General features: G+C 41.7%; 1 protein-coding gene across 7 annotated transcripts in view; it reads left to right on the top strand.

Moving 5' to 3' along the window:
* The window catches only part of PAK3 (p21 (RAC1) activated kinase 3), a 100640-nt gene that overhangs the window by 71936 nt on the left and 12039 nt on the right, over positions 1–16665 (top strand). For 5 of the 7 annotated variants that reach the window (XM_072123950.1, XM_072123953.1, XM_072123952.1 and 2 more), the window contains exons 4-9: positions 4853–4876; positions 10440–10593; positions 12089–12126; positions 13786–13911; positions 14440–14614; positions 15845–15908. In XM_072123950.1, coding sequence (XP_071980051.1) covers positions 4853–4876; positions 10440–10593; positions 12089–12126; positions 13786–13911; positions 14440–14614; positions 15845–15908 — 581 coding nt within the window. Of the gene's footprint in view, positions 1–2543; positions 3291–4831; positions 4877–10439; positions 10594–12088; positions 12127–13785; positions 13912–14439; positions 14615–15844; positions 15909–16665 lie in introns of those variants that run through there. The other 2 variants (XM_072123955.1, XM_072123954.1) reach the window with 2 other exon arrangements.

Below are 16665 nucleotides of genomic sequence, written 5' to 3'. Positions count from 1 at the left end.
AAGGACTCCTTTGGTTACATTTTTATGTACCTTTTATAGATGATATTATTTGATGGAAGGAGCAGTGAAAAGAAAGTGCTTGTATCAGCAGGTCTGATAACTCTAAAAATGCACTCCCAAACTTTCCCCAGACTTGTGGTTGATGGTTAAGCACAGACTATAGTTTATATCCAGTCGCATGACTTTCAACACATGACTTGGAAAAATGGATTTTTACAGAAGAGAGAAATGCCTGGAGCTCATCAATCAGCCGTACACCTCTGTACTGGGGAGGACCAGACCTCAGCAACTAAGTCTTTCTATAGTCATTTCCCATAGCCTGAATTTACATTTATAGTTTTGTTTTTTTTCACACAGTACATTGTCCCTCAAATTGAAGGACAGTTTTTCAGGTGAAAATGTGTTGATCCAGAGAAAGGCAAATCATTGACCTATTTCAAAATGGTTACAAGGAAGTCAGACGGCAGTCAGATGAATGTTTGGGGTCTTGCATTTGATCCTTCTTTTAATCAGATGTTACTGCCAGGGTAACTTTAGCAGATATAAATATTTCTTGCTTTGACTATTCTAGGGATTTGTAATGTGACAGTGTAGTAACTGGACAGAGTGGTAAGTCGGATACATAGGGACTCCTTTCTGGCTAATATAGTCCTAATGGCTTACTATGGCAAATTTTACACATCCTATGTATCTCCTGAGCGCCTTTCAACAAACACTTCTCAACTACTTTTCTCTCCAAGTTAGTCATAAGAGGGCCAGAGCAGAGGAGAGGGTTATGGGAAGCTTCACTGAAGAGAGCCTGGAAGGCAGCAGGAAGAGTGTATTCACGTAGATGGCAAGTTTCTGAGCTGGTTTCACACATGTGAATAGTAATCTATACATTATAAACTGTTCTCTTTACGGGTATAAGAAGAGAACAAACCTTATTTTAAACAAACCTATTTTATAGGAAAAAGTTAGCTATTTCCAATAGGATGAACAGGGGAACATGATGATCTTTTTGGTATATAGGTTGATATAATATGCAGGATTCCACACACATCCCATAATGGAAGAACAATAGTCAATATCTATGTATGGGCAAGGTAAGCAGGACTCTCACTATTGCCTAGGAGTCCTGTCTATGGGTAAGATAAGCAGGACTCTCACTATTGCCTAGGAGTCCTGTCTATGGGTAAGATAAGCAGGACTCTCACTATTGCCTAGGAGTCCTGTCTATGGGTCAGGTAAGCAGGACTCTCACTATTGCCTAGGAGTCCTGTGTATTGGTAAGGTAAGCAGGACTCTCACTATTGCCTAGGAGTCCTGTGTATTGGTAAGGTAAGCAGGACTCTCACTATTGCCTAGGAGTCCTGTCTATGGGTAAGGTAAGCAGGACTCTCACTATTGCCTAGGAGTCCTGTGTATTGGTAAGGTAAGCAGGACTCTCACTATTGCCTCGGGGACCTGTTTAGGGGTAAGGTAAGCAGGACTCTCACTATTGCCTCGGGGGCCTGTCTTTGGGTAAGATAAGCAGGACTCTCACCTTTGCCTAGGAGTCCTTTGTATGGGTAAGCTAAGCAGGACTCTCACCCATAGACAGGACTCCTAGGCAATAGTAAGATGAGCAGGACTCTCACTTTTGCCTCAGAGTCCTGTGTATGGGCAAGGTAAGCAAAACTCATACTATTGCATAGCTATTCTGTATAAGGGTAAGATAAGCAGGACTCACTATTGTCTCGGAGTCCTGCCAATGTTTTCCATGGTGTCTTCCCAAAACTCTTACTTCAGGTTATATACATCTATATATCAGAGCTCAGTTTTCACTCATCCCCAGATAATCAGATCTCAGGGAGGGCAACAAAAATCACCGTGCAGGTTAGTGTCAGTAAAGAATGTATTATTTGCTAAATATTTACTTGATAGGAACTGGCCCTTTTTAGGGTTAGATAGTTCACACGAGGCATCCACTTGTTTCCGGGCGTACTGATGTATTACATTACATAACATAAACAATGGTGTGTAGAAGGATAACTTATAGATGTGTCGGTAAGTAGTAAACATGTAAACCTTGAACATACAAAGAATACCTTTGTCTTCACCTTAGTCTTATGTACAATGCTATGTGATTTATGTACTAAATGTATGTGAATTTAAAATAATGCTCTTTTTTATATGTTTTGTAAGTATGACATATGTAAATGCATAGTTTGTAAGGTGTACATACACATATGTAAACACAATTTGAAGGTCTAGTTTTTTTGCAATATCCTCTTGTTATGTGAAGACCATGCATCATTTTGTTCATTCCTTAGATATGTAATGCAGGAAAGTGTGACAGTCAGTACCAACAATTGTAACTTCTATTTATATATACTATTTATTTATCAATGGCAATCCAGATAATAGTTACTGTTTTTTCCATAAGCACCATTTACTCCCCGTCTTGTCACTGCTTTTGTAGTGGGACCTCCTAGTATACAGACATTTAACCCACTCGGTAAACAACAATTATACCCCAATTTTTTTGAAGACAATGCCAGCCACTTTTTTTTAAAGCAATCAATCTCAATTCATAATCTTTTCCATTAGTCCCATACTTATTCCTAACCTAAGATTAGCTATATGAATAGTAGGAAATAGATGGAATAGTTTATGACTGCAGGATCAGACAACATTGTGTGTTTGTAGTCTGTTACCATGGAGATAGAATTTTATGCTTGGTAGCAGTAGAAATGAAGTTCTAGGAAACTGTTAAAAAATTAACAACACTGTATAATGTAAATATCACAAAATTATCATAAATCATAGCTATAAGTCAACAATTTGTGCCTTTTTAGCACAAATTTCCCAAGTACAAAATTACTATTGAAATGATCATTTACTCATGTCCTGTGAAGCAGATTTTAAGGGAGTTGAATTCTCTCTGCTTTGCTCTGATACCCCTCTTCGTCCATAAGTAACGGCTAGGTGTTACCATTTTCTATACCAAAGGGATATCTCCACCGTCTGATGAGTAGACACCATCTAGTAACACCCCAGTGTCTATTTATTCATGCATTGCTACGAGGAAGAACAGAAAGAACTCCTCAATTCTCACATTAAGATCCTCTTTAAATATTGGTTTTGCTCACTAAACATTTACTCTACAGTATGAAAGGCAACAGGTCCATGTTACATAACTCTTACATGTGAGAGGACCTGGGACAGGTTTCTTGTACAGTTATACTTTATTGACCACTTTGTCCTTCTCTTTCATTTTTTTGTATCTTTCTGGAAAGTTTGGAAGTGCCTTTGGGATTTCTAACACTGTATGATAATTTTTCCTATAATAATAACTACACCAGTTCCCATAACAGTTGTCTGCTCCTTTTGGTGACATGTACATCATTTACGCCCCCTGTAATCCCTTTGTTATCACCTCACCTTGGCTGCTCTCTGTGTTTGCTACTTGATTGATATAGAGCCACAATTGGAATAACTGCATGGGCTCCTGAGTGGGACTCTTGTAAGCTTCACATGACACAACTTACCATTGCATGCCAGCACACCTCTCCGCTTGTACTAACTACTCTTCAGTTTGATCTGGAGCAGATCTGCTGCTCCACGTTTTGCTGACAATGTTACGACGCATGTCCCTGGAGTCTTAGTTTTTGGAAAATGAGCTTTAGGATATACTGATTGTCAGAAAGCAAAGTACACATCTGTTTACCAGGATCAGCTAAGCCAGACGGAATATACCTAATGATATAACACTTACTCTTAACACTTCCACCTCCCCCAAGCATAATAATCTGCTGAATGCACATGATAGAGAAATGCGCTAGTACAGAAAAATAGAAATTTTTAAAGCAATTATGCTGTTTCTAAGAAATTCCCATGTGAGACTGTATGCTAATTAGGTAGGTGGTGCACCCAGGACATGTCCTTCGCACCCCAAGCACTATCATTTCCGCTTGAAAAACTCCCATAATGGACAGAAATAATAAAGGTATGTTATGTTATAGACAGGATTGGTCTATATAACATGCTGCCAGCAGATTGGATCACCTTGGGGAGGTGGTAGACTCCAATAAAAAGGGTTGTACAGCAGTATCCGTCAGTTAGTGGTTGGTTAAGCAGGTGGTCAGTACCGGAGTCGGTACTGGTGGTGTAAGGGGGACCAAGTAGAGAGAGACCAGTGGGAACTTGGGTCTATATTTCCAATGATTGGACAGTATACTGTACATTAATATAGCTTTTTCACTAGATTGAAATGTAGTTGCTGGTTTTCTGTTGTGCACTGAAAACTGATATACCATAATAACAGGTTTATTATTATTATTTATACTGGTTCTGTATAGATGTCATATGCAAGTATATAGCATGTACTTTGCGGCTGTATATAGATGTCCGGGGGGTTTCTCCATTTGTAGACCCAGAATAGAGACCCACAAATTAGGTCACTGGGTTGTTTCTTTCATACTCCACAAAATCTTGTGGGCTAAAACTATTCTTCTTAAACATTTAAAACATGTAATACAGTGTCGAAGAAAAGTAAGTAATTGGTTCGGGTTTGTTAAAATGTAAGTTTGAAATTACTAGTTCCATTACTTGTAAGAATCTAGAGTTCCCTAAGCCTGATCTAGAACCAGAAGAACCTAGAACAGAAGACAACTAAACCTGTTTTCCAAAATCTGTCCTCCTGCAACCTGCACCACACCCTGCCCCTGGACACATCATAGTGCACCCCTTCCTTTTCACATCAAATCTCTCCTCCCCCTTCATTGGGTCATTCCCTACTCCACCCCTTAAGTTCTCCCCCATCCTGTTTTAACTTTTCTTTTTCTTTCTTTATTTACGTGCATTGCAGCCAGATCTCTGTGGTTCACAGATGGGCTCAGGGAAACTCGCAGAGGTGCGTCACAGGCCCAAAAAGAAGCTTTCATCAAAAGTGCTTCTTTGAGATGTTCTAGCGTTTGCAGCTGCAAGTTCATGCGTGTGCTGTAGATGTGTTGCTTGGATCATCCTTTTGTCATTCAATCCCAAACTCCAGGGGCCCATGTCACTCATTCCAAACCTGTTTTATACAGTTGTTTTATTCCGCACAGATTGTATGTCTAGATTGGGGTGGCACCAAAGAAAAGTTTAATACACTTCTCATAATCCACTTTATTTCTTTTGTGGACATCTCCCTTAGAAACACTGGATGATAAAAGTGCATTCAGGAAAAAGTAAGATGATATGCCTTATTCCAATGAAGTCTCTTAACTCTCGTTTTTGGTCCTTTACACTAATTTAACATATGGATTCTATGCCTTCATCATAAGAAATATGTAGCTATATTGCCTTAATTTGGGACAAATTTTGTAATTTATAAGGTTGCAGGGTATGCTACTACCGTATATACTCGAGTATAAGCCAAGACCCCTAATTTTACCACCAAAAACTGGAAAAACCTATTGACTTGTGTATAAGCCGAAGGGGCGGGAGGAGGAGGTGGGGGTCTGAGCATAGGGGCGGGAGTAGGTGGTGGGGGTCTGAGCACAGGGGCGAGAGGAGGAGGTGGGGGTTTGAGCACAGGGGCGGGAGAAGGTATAGGACATGTCCTATACTTTGTGGCGCTCCCACCCCAACTCGTGACTGCGTGATGATGCGCCGTGTAAATGTGCGCAAATCATACTAGCAGATCACGGTCCCCATAATAGTCATGTGAATAAGCCCTAAGAATGTTTTTTTACTAGTGTTCTTAATTTGTTCTAAACATCTGTTATCTAGTCATAGTGTTCTTGGCTGCATCTGAAGTGAAACAATGGCTAGCACACAATCCCAAATAACATTACATAGTACAGATATCGAACAAAAATTTGTGAATTGGGTGATCTGAACTATTTTTGGTTTTACATACACTTATTAACCCACTAAACAACATGCTGGTGTGGTAGTGTTAAAGGGAACATGTCAGCGGAAATAATAAATAATAATCCATTACCAGAATGTTGTCAAGCAGCTGTACACCTTCCAGATCATGTTTCATTCATGACCCAGTCTGGTGGCGTCATCCAGAAAATTTACATTGAAGTAGGATATAAAGTCATTGTATAAAGTCAAGGGGGCAGAGATTTTAACACTGAAGTCAAGCTCTCTCTTCCTCAGAAAGGCCCCATTACTGTAATTGTTGGTCCTGCATCCGAAGACATCACTAACCTGATTTCCTGATGTCAGATGCATTATGTCACTTCCAGAGGAGGAGGCAATCAGAGCTCCCCACCTTGACTTCAGTGCTAAACTCTCCTCCTCCATGACTTTAAACAACCAATTTTCAACTCGCTTCAAAGTTGATTTTCTAGATGATCCCACCATGCCCGACTATAAAAGAAACAAATACTGGAAGGTATTACTCAGCTTGACAATATTCTGTTGTCAGTTTATTAGGCTAATTGCTGATGACAGGTTCCCTTTAAACACCCCCATGTGTATTGTGCCTCTCTTAGGTTCCTGGTATTAGTTTACATACACCGTACTCTATTAAAGTTGCATTATAGTCTGCACACATATCAAGTTAACTTCCCCCCGTGATTTTATTATAATACTTTATGTAGTAAGTATAAATTACTATTAGCTCTAAATAGATAACATACATTTGCAATTTAAAACAAGGGGAATTTATACATAATGCACCACTAAGGACACCAATACCACTGCAATAAGGAGGGAAAATCTTTACATCATTTGAGTTTCTCCCATGGGGGCCCCAAACAGGAGGAATGGGCTTCCTTGCACTGCAGGGGGATGCCTTGAATACATGCTGGAGCGAAGGTGCCATAGGTTTTTCACCAATACCCTAGAGAGTCCATCATGAGCCAGAACGTCCCAATATCATTAGGCGTATGCAGTGGAGACATGGTTCTACAACCATACCGCAGTGCATGACAGGAATGGCTGTGCAAGCTTCTCACATTTTTATAGAGATGAAGTTTGACCTAGACTGCAGTGGGCAATGGTCTTCCAACAACTGCAGATCAAACACTGCCAGGGCCAGTAATGTGGGTGAGGTCCCATCACTGCTGTGTACAGAGACTGGCGAAAATAGTGGACGCCACACTGTACTGCAGGGCTTGTAAGTATGACTTGTTGTTAAATAGTATGCCATGCTATTGCTGCAAAATGTATTAATGCCCAATCACCATTTTAAAGTTTGGTCCTCCAATATCATATGCGCGTCACCAGTCTCAACACACACCTGATCAGATGAGGGTGAGTCCTCTAGTCCTAACACCGACCTGATCAGATGAGGATGAGCCCTCTATTCCTGAAACTGACCCAATCAGCTGAGGGTGGGCCCTCCAGTCCTGACACCCACCTGATCAGCTGAGGGTGAGGCCTCTAGTCCTGACATCCACCTGATCAGCTGAGGGTGAGGCCTCTAGTCCTGACATCCACCTGATCAGCTGAGGGTGAGGCCTCTAGTCCTGACACCCACCTGATCAGCTGAGGATGAGCCCTCTAGTCCTGACAACCACATGATCAGCTGAAGATGAGCCCTCTAGTCCTGACACCCACCTGATCAGCTGAGGATGAGCCCTCTAGTCCTGACACCCACCTGATCAGCTGAGGATGAGCCCTCGAGTCCTGACACCCACCTGATCAGCTGAGGATGAGCCCTCGAGTCCTGACACCCACCTGATCAGCTGAGGATGAGCCCTCTAGTCCTGACACCCACCTGATCAGCTGAGGATGAGCCCTCTAGTCCTGACACCCACCTGATCAGCTGAGGATGAGCCCTCGAGTCCTGACACCCACCTTATCAGCTGAGGGTGAGCCCTCGAGTCCTGACACCCACCTTATCAGCTGAGGGTGAGCCCTCTAGTCCTGACACCCACCTGATCAGCTGAGGGTGAGCCCTCTAGTCCTGACACCCACCTGATCAGCTGAGGGTGAGCCCTCTAGTCCTGACACCCACCTGATCATCTGAGGGTGAGGCCTCTAGTCCTTACAACCACCTGATCAGCTGAGGGTGAGGCCTCTAGTCCTGACACCCACCGGATCAGCTGAGGATGAGCCCTCTAGTCCTGACACCCACCTGATCAGCTGAGGGTGAGGCCTCTAGTCCTGACACCCACCGGATCAGCTGAGGATGAGCCCTCTAGTCCTGACACCCACCTGATCAGCTGAGGGTGAGCCCTCTAGTCCTGACACCCACCTGATCAGCTGAGGGTGAGCCCTCTAGTCCTGACACCCACCTGATCAGCTGAGGGTGAGCCCTCTAGTCCTGACACCCACCTGATCATCTGAGGGTGAGGCCTCTAGTCCTTACAACCACCTGATCAGCTGAGGGTGAGGCCTCTAGTCCTGACACCCACCTGATCAGCTGAGGGTGAGCCCTCTAGTCCTGACACCCACCGGATCAGCTGAGGATGAGCCCTCTAGTCCTGACACCCACCTGATCAGCTGAGGGTGAGCCCTCTGGTCCTTTTGTAGTTTTTCCAAATCAAAATTGTATTTGGAATTTTCTATTTCCTAGTAATACTCTTTCAGACCCTGTACCATTTTGCATAGTGCACATTGTGTTTGATGTTTTTATGCTGTAAACTATGTTTTCTCTCCATTTCTTGCCCTGCTGACCACTTATTTTCGAGGGCTTTAGTGCATAAGGTGTATATTTTCAATATGGCTAAGATTACATCATCAAAACAATGGTAAACAAGATAGAATTGAACAAAAGACCACTGATTTTTACATTTTCTTGTGGGCATTGCCATACAGTAAATGGACTTGTGCCCACAGACCCATTTGCTATGTTGCAGATCCGAAAGACTTTTGATCCATTCTTCTGCCAATAACTGGGTCTGCACAGTGAGACCACAGATTTAACCCCTGACAATTTAGATCCCTGTAATATTCTAATAGTGGCAAAATCTAGAGCTCATAAAGTGTTAAAAAAGTGTGGATAATAATCCTCAAGCTTTCATAATGTTTGTTCAGGTGTATCGCCTTCTGCCCTACTCATCTGAAGTGTTGAGAGGGAAACCTTACTGTGCTGCTGTAAGCTTCCTGCTGGATAAAGAATCTGAAGAGAGAGTACAACGGGCAATGGGGGAAGTCTGTGCTTTTGGAACTCAAATTTGCTACTACATAGTCGGTTAACGCTGGTGGTACATTTTAAGGGCCTTTGATATGATGAGTCTAGCATTTTCCTGAAGTCAGACCTTCAAACTTTGAGATGAAACCTGCAGCCGCATTTAAGCGACTCCCTCCCCCCCCCGATCGCCCCATAGAGTATTTACAGTCCCAATATAGCTTAATGGTGCTCCCACGTGATATGTGAACCCCCCACATGGTATGGTACCCTTCTCCCGACACGGTATAATTCTCCTTTATGGCCTCGGGTAACACAGCAGGTGTCATTCTCTGCATTCAGGGCCTTGGGGCAGCAGATGTGATGCACCATCACTTCTCTTTGCTGTCATCCAAGACCCTGACAGCAGTGTTACAGGGTGGATGGTGGAGCTGGGGGCTAATGGCTTCCTGCTTTATCATGGTAACCATCTATTTATGCATTCTGAGTGGAGCGCAGGACCTTACATGCAGTAAAGCTGCCAATATCTGGGACTGTTGTGCTCAATCTGGGATGCTAAATTGTATTAGTTACTGTTGGTGGGTCCGTATTATAACATTCTGATACAACTTATAAGCTTTTTTTACACTGCCTTTTGTTGAAAGTGCTAAACTTTCCCCAATGTTTTCTGTGTATTTGCTTTGAACACCACACTATGAGCTATGCTAAAACAATAAATCTTCACCACTTTGATGGATACCAGATAAAGACTGATGACAGCGGCATTCGTAGCTCATCTGTCTTGCAGTGTACATGGTCCGGAGGGATCAATAGGAGATATAAAAAGGCACTTTTATCATTCCGCTATTATTACTGTACTTTCCACTTGTTTAGAAGTGTATAAGGCATCTAGGCAACCGGATGGCCTCATACAAAGTTATTTTTCGGACTGGTTGGTTGCCCCCTTATCTAGACATGGTCTTTAACCCCTTCACCATACCAACTAATAGGAAGGTTTGAATATACTGTAACCATGAAGGGCACCAATACATAACTCCACCTCACTATTTAAATAGCCATTTGTGTTCCACTTTACCACCATGACTGCTAATGGCCCTCATGATTTCCAGACATGGATCATTCACCTTTTTTCTTTCACAGCCATAATGTTATTTTTTATTTCTCCATCTGGGATCCTGGTTTTAGCTTTTTTTTTTTTTTGTTTCTTTAGTTTATTTTGTAAGACAATGAATGCACTTCTACTAAAACCAAGGTCTCTACCATAACAAAACCAAGGTCTCGACCCAACCTTGTCGTCCCAGTGATTTTTTTTTTGATTTTTTTTTTGGTTGTTTTCTTCTTTTATTTTACATGGGTGACGATGGGCAATTCCAAATGTAAGGTTTTATCCTTTGTCTCACAGGGAATCCCAGAACAATGGGCTAGATTACTGCAGACCTCAAACATCACCAAACTGGAGCAGAAGAAGAACCCTCAGGCTGTGTTAGATGTCCTCAAATTCTATGATTCCAAAGAGACTGTGAACAACCAGAAATATATGAGCTTTACATCTGGAGGTATAGTAATAGGAATTCAGTCTTCTCTTTGTATAGGTACATTTAAAAAATTATTTCGCCTTCATACATCTTTTGGGGGATTTATAAAGACTTATTTTGAGGTGAGCTGAAGTTGGAAGAAACATATACCATTTTTGCCCCTTTTATGGGGCAGATTCCAGACACATCATTAAAACAGAGGGTTAGGACATATCCTGTTTTATGATCACACAACGGGATACATTGTCCTCTCCCTCCCCTCCCCTTGAAAGTGGGAGGAGGAGCGAACATCACTGGTTTCTGCCAATGCTCAGGGTCTTTCCGCCAGTGATTTCCTTATATGTCATAAGCATACACTTAGGCCTCATGCACATGAACATATGCTCACCAAGAGCATCCGCTTTCGTAATTTGGCAAAGTATGGGACATGACCTATATTGTGCATGGCGGCAGCCCGGCTCAGTGACATTGAAATAAAATATGATCAATGCGCCGTGACCAGGAGCCATAGACCTCTACGGGGCCGTGATATGGCCAAACACTTAGTCCCCCATACGTTCATGTGTCCCCCATACGTTCATATGGCCATAGGCTCCAATAGTCCAGCAAGATGTAGCTTGCTGGTCAAACAGAGGCAAAAAGGATGCCTCCATCTGCCACTATATGTCCGCGGGAGCTTTTCTGTCGTATGCACTGAATGTAAAATCTGACAAAAGCTAATGGTCTATATATCTTCCATCTTCAACAGAACAGTTTATCACAACTATTTTTATGACCCAGTTTAGATCTTTGTCAGTCATTATCGAAATATACTGTGTTTTGTTGGCGTTGCAGTTTTTGTGTTTAGTTTATACAAATTAATTACTATTAAACAGTTTGTTATTTCTATTAGCTACTCTTTGCTACTCTATGGGAGACATTTTTCACTCCTATTGTTTCCTTTTTCTTTTTTTTTTTGTGAAGCAGTGTACCAAAGTAACCTGACTCAAGGATTTAAAGCAGTGTGCCAAATTTATCTTTGTAGCCCAGATGTATATTCAACTTGTGAAGCTTAATAAGTTCCAAAACAGGGCATGCTAGACCCAGACTTACTTTTGGGATCTACTACTTGAGACTAAAAAGTCGCTTGGGAAAAAAGGGCAGCCGAAAAACTGATACATGTGCCCCTATGGCTAACAACATTGGAACAGGAATTTGACAAGTAGGGACATAATCACTTCCCACTGCAATATTCTCCTCTACCATCAAAAACTTAATTTTGGTTCATGTTTAAAATGAAGGGAGCAGTTCCCCCCACCCGTCAGACATCTTTTGTTCATCTAGTTTGTAAAAATCTCCAAATACCCAGCTACAAGACATAGAGTAAATTTACATTGTCTTTGTAACATTTTATTGCTTTGAACAAATTTCTGGATTATTTTCTATGCTCTGAACTACAAAATTGAGTATTATTGGAGATTTACTTCTCGGAATCAAATTCATGTTCTCCAAAGTTGTTATTTTTTCTATATTGCAGATAAAAGCGCACATGGATATATAGCTGCTCACTCTTTGGTAAGTAGAGTATTTCTCAAACGTGTTACAAGGAAACTGTCAGCAGAAATTGACCCAATAAACACGTATTAGTATGTAGTCAAGCAGAATAACACCTTTCAGAACATGGTTCTTTCATGGCCCAGCCTGTTGGCATCATCCAAAACAACTTTGAAGTAAGAAGAACTGGTTGTATAAAGTCATGGAGGCAGGGAGCTCAGCACTGAAGTCAAGCTCTCATCTCATCAGAATACTCCCTCTGTTGTGATTGACATCATGAGCCAGACTTTAGGAGCCCTGGTTAGTGATGTCCCTCGATGCAGGACTGTCCTCGATGCAGATACAGGATTGCTCATTGAAGTGAGCAATTTGATGCAAAGAGAGCTTGACTTCAGTGCTAAACTTTCTGGGCCATGAAAAGAACGTGATCTAAAAAGTGTTAAGCTGCTTCACAAAAAAACTGCTAGTGGTTTATTAGATCTATTATGTTGACTGGTTCCCTCACACCATGATCAGAGTATACGCTGGTGGAATAGGAAATATATGTGTGGAACTAGTGCCTCAGTTCATTCCACTATAAGCAGCAGACTACTTGTACTGTGTTGTATGTCTTCTGTGTTTCCAACCAACTTCAGTTTTTTGCTTACAAATGATAGAGAACACAGGCAGGGTTGCGTACAGGATAGGTTCTGTAGATTTGTTCTTAAGTTGAATTTGTATGTAACTCCGAACTGATATGTTTGTATCTCCAGCTAAATTATTAAAAACAAAATTTTGGTTGACCAGGGAAAAAGGATGAACAATAGAGCTACATTGTAGACACCTTACAATTGAACTTTGTAGCCTGGGACTAAGGTTTAGTAAATTACCGGCACCCAGAGAGCTTCCCAAGAAGATTCCGTGGGCACAGAGGTCCGTTTGTAAGTAGGGGTCTTCTGTATGGCGTGTGTCCTTAAGTCAAGGACTGCTTGTAGTGACCAAAAATTAACTCAAATTGACTCTATCAGCTGTAAGATTTGCTCCAAGAACTGTGGAAGGCTTGTGAGTAGACATCTGTTGACCATGCAATAGATGATTGCTGATCATTCCATTAAATTCAGTCGATTTTAATTTCCCTGTATGACCTACACAGAGCTGTGGCCTCATACCGCATATGTGAAGTTCATAGTGGCACAGACTTTTAAAGGGGAATTTGTCAAATCTGTTTTTGGCTTCTCAGTCTCAGGGTGGACGTGCTTGATGTACTCCTGGAGATAGCTGGATATGACTTGCCAAGATCTGATGGACTTCCGTCAAGTTTGGAGGTTGTGCTTAGGAACTGGATAACCTGAGTCTTCCTGATAGTGGTAACTCCCAAAAGGGGGTATATTAATAGAAGAATAGATTTTATAGGTTGTGGTACATATGCCGACATATCCAGGGGCATTTTTGAAAACCTAGGCACCTGTGTATTTATGTGTTTTGCGCATGGCAATGTTTAGGGGCCTAAAATCTGCTGGCAGGTTCCCTTTAATAAAACAGCAGTTTAGTGGTTAGACCACTACTGCAAAAGAAAGCAATATACTATTTTCAGCAGGGAGCATGGAGCAAGCTTCATCTTTATTGCTCTGTTTACTTGGTCACAGCTAGAAGCAAAGCGAACAACACTATGACCTCTTTATTTTATCACTTCTATTCCAGAACACAAAGACTGCATCAGAGCCCCCTCTAGCCCCTCCGGTCTCTGAGGAGGAAGATGAAGAAGAGGAAGAGGAGGAGGATGAGCCCCCACCTGTGATAGCTCCACGTCCTGAACATACAAAATCTGTAAGAATCCTTTATCATATGACTGTGATAAGCTGGAAATGTGCTGCCAACATATGCCAATTATTGTATCTAGTATTCTTGGTCTTGGTACAGTACAATGTTTGCTTCATGTAAAAAGACCATTTCTTACATCGTCAACCAGTGCTCATTACAAGAAGAAGTTGCAGGCCTGTGTTAAAGGAGTTGTTTAGCAGAATTTTGTTATGAGTGGCCTCAGATGGTGTGAAAATCAAAGGAACCAACACTCGTCACTCTCCTTACCTCTGGTTGCTCCTTCTACCACCGCTGGCCTTTTGGTATAAGGAGGCACAGTTGCAGCAATGTGAACCATTTACAGCAGGACTCTGCGGCTGTGACAGGGGGAATATTAAGATCTTTTGTTTTGTTGCACCACCTGAAGCCAGTTAGTTAGTCCATTGAATGTCCACAAGTGAATGTATGCCACCTTGTCTACGTATATAATGTTCCCCATAATACATTTCCAGTTTTCATTGACTGTAAAAGCTAAACATTTATCTTTTCATGCAGATTTATACACGGTCTGTCATTGAACCAGTAGCTGTACCTGTAGCAGCTAAAGAGGCCTCAACTTCTCCTGTAACCACCCAGCCAGAAAACTCAAGCACGAGCACTTTGTACAGGAATACTGACCGACAGCGCAAAAAGTCCAAGATGACGGATGAAGAAATCCTGGAGAAATTAAGTATGTTATTCTGTACCCAATATCATTTTTTAGATTTCCGTTAAAGGAAATCTACCATCCAAAATCCAGCAAGATAAACCATGGACACTAACTCATAGATCCAGGCACCGAGACTCAGGTAATCTGCTTATATTTATTATCTATGACCTCCTTCTTTCTAAAATCAACTTTTAAATGTGTGCTAATGAGAAAGAAGGGCCCCAAGAGCCCCTCTGTGCTGTAGCTTCACAGGCCTTTAGACTGTCTCAACTTGCCCCCTGCTTGGCACTTCCCCCCTCCCCCTCTTCTTGCTGTAATCTCACTGCAGAAGAAGAAGTTTCAGCACACAGTGGAAGGGGGAACACGGTGTTAAAGCATGTGAAGCTACAGCACAGAGAGGCTCTGGTAACACCTCCTCAGAGCCCTTCTTACTGATTAGCATAATTTTAAAAGATGATTTTAGAAGGAATGGGGCCATGGATAGCAAATATAAGAAGATTGCTGGTGTTAAAGTGCCTGGATCTATGAGTTATTGACCCTGGTTTTTTTCTAAATATCAACTCTAAGATTTGGGTTAAGTTTTGGAGATTTTTTATGTGTTTCCATTGTAAAATCTACAAAGGAAATCGACACATCCTGAACAACACATCATGCGTTTTTGTGCACTGCAGAATAATCCATTGATCATTCCAGGGCATAATCCAGATCAGTATCTGTAGCTTTCTTTTCCTCTAGATAATGGGATTCTCCAGGGAACGTAATTACTAATAACCTATCTATAGGTCATTAGTGGTTGATCTGTGGGGGTGCGACAACCAGCAACCCTGCGATGTCAGCCTGCCACTACACCGCGGACCTGACTGCTCTTTCGGCAACCCCTTTAGAAATGTTGGCCATTGTTCATTTTCCTGGCAGCTGTTCTATTAAGAACAATAAATGAAAACTTTCCCGATTTATGTATTGCATTCTATGATGGTTTTACCATGTGATGTTTCCATAGTTTGCTCAATATGATGATGTTTACGATGGATGATCATTTACTGTATAAGCTGTACCCATCCAGCATCTGTCCTCTTGTAGCACTCAGGAACTCATTCTGGATGGATGGTAGGATGGATAATTGATATGATTGATTAATTTTTTTCCACCACCGGAAAGTCATTAGATACAGACTGCAGATTTTCTGATTCCCTATTTCCCAATTATAGACCTATCAGTCATCCCTTTTCTGTTTGTATTTTGTGTCTGCAGGAAGCATTGTAAGTGTGGGTGATCCTAAAAAGAAGTACACAAGGTTTGAAAAGATTGGCCAAGGGTAAGTTTACATTAAAAATAATCTAATACACTTTTTTTAAAAATAGTTTTACATTAATCTGAGTAGCTTTATTCAGACTCAAAAAGGGATTTTCCTCACTGGTATTTTTTATTAGACATCCACGTGATATGTCAAAAATACCCGAGAGGTGCGGTTTCCATCGCGAGTTAGGCCTCTTGCAAATTTGCTGCTTTCATTGACGCAAATTGAGTTAACAGTGAGCTCCACATCTATCTGTATTTATCATGCGGCCTTCATGTGTATCTCGCCTTGTATGGCGGCTCATCTGACGGCAGACAGGCTCTTTATTATGTCTCTTCTTGTTCAGCGTTTCTTGGCGGGGTATGGCAGGTAATGAGGTTTTGTGAGACGGCCAAGATGTATGTTTAGTGTTGATCTAGAAACATATTTATGGAGTCTGTTCCAAAAGACTATGAGCAGCAGAGATGGGAGTAAACATGCAGAGTACTGCACGCTCAGCACATAACAATAGGTCGCCTTTTATTCAAGACTCGTGTTTAGAAATCACATATTCCACTTTCATCCAGCGTCGCAGAAGATATTCAGCACAGGAGAGAGATGTATAGTTGGCCACAAATTATATTATCATTATATGAAGCCTTTCATCGGTGACTCCCTGGATGGAGCATCCAGTTTAATTACTGCTCCAGTCATTCACATGAAGGAAATCCTCAGCCGTTTGCCATACAATGAGTAGGACTGATGGAGGTTTAGCTTCTTATCTGTGCACCACCGC

The sequence above is a fragment of the Engystomops pustulosus genome, chromosome 9 (assembly GCF_040894005.1).
Source record: "Engystomops pustulosus chromosome 9, aEngPut4.maternal, whole genome shotgun sequence".
In the NCBI taxonomy this organism is placed as follows: domain Eukaryota; kingdom Metazoa; phylum Chordata; class Amphibia; order Anura; family Leptodactylidae; genus Engystomops; species Engystomops pustulosus.
This window is presented reverse-complemented; position numbering and strand designations above follow the sequence as displayed.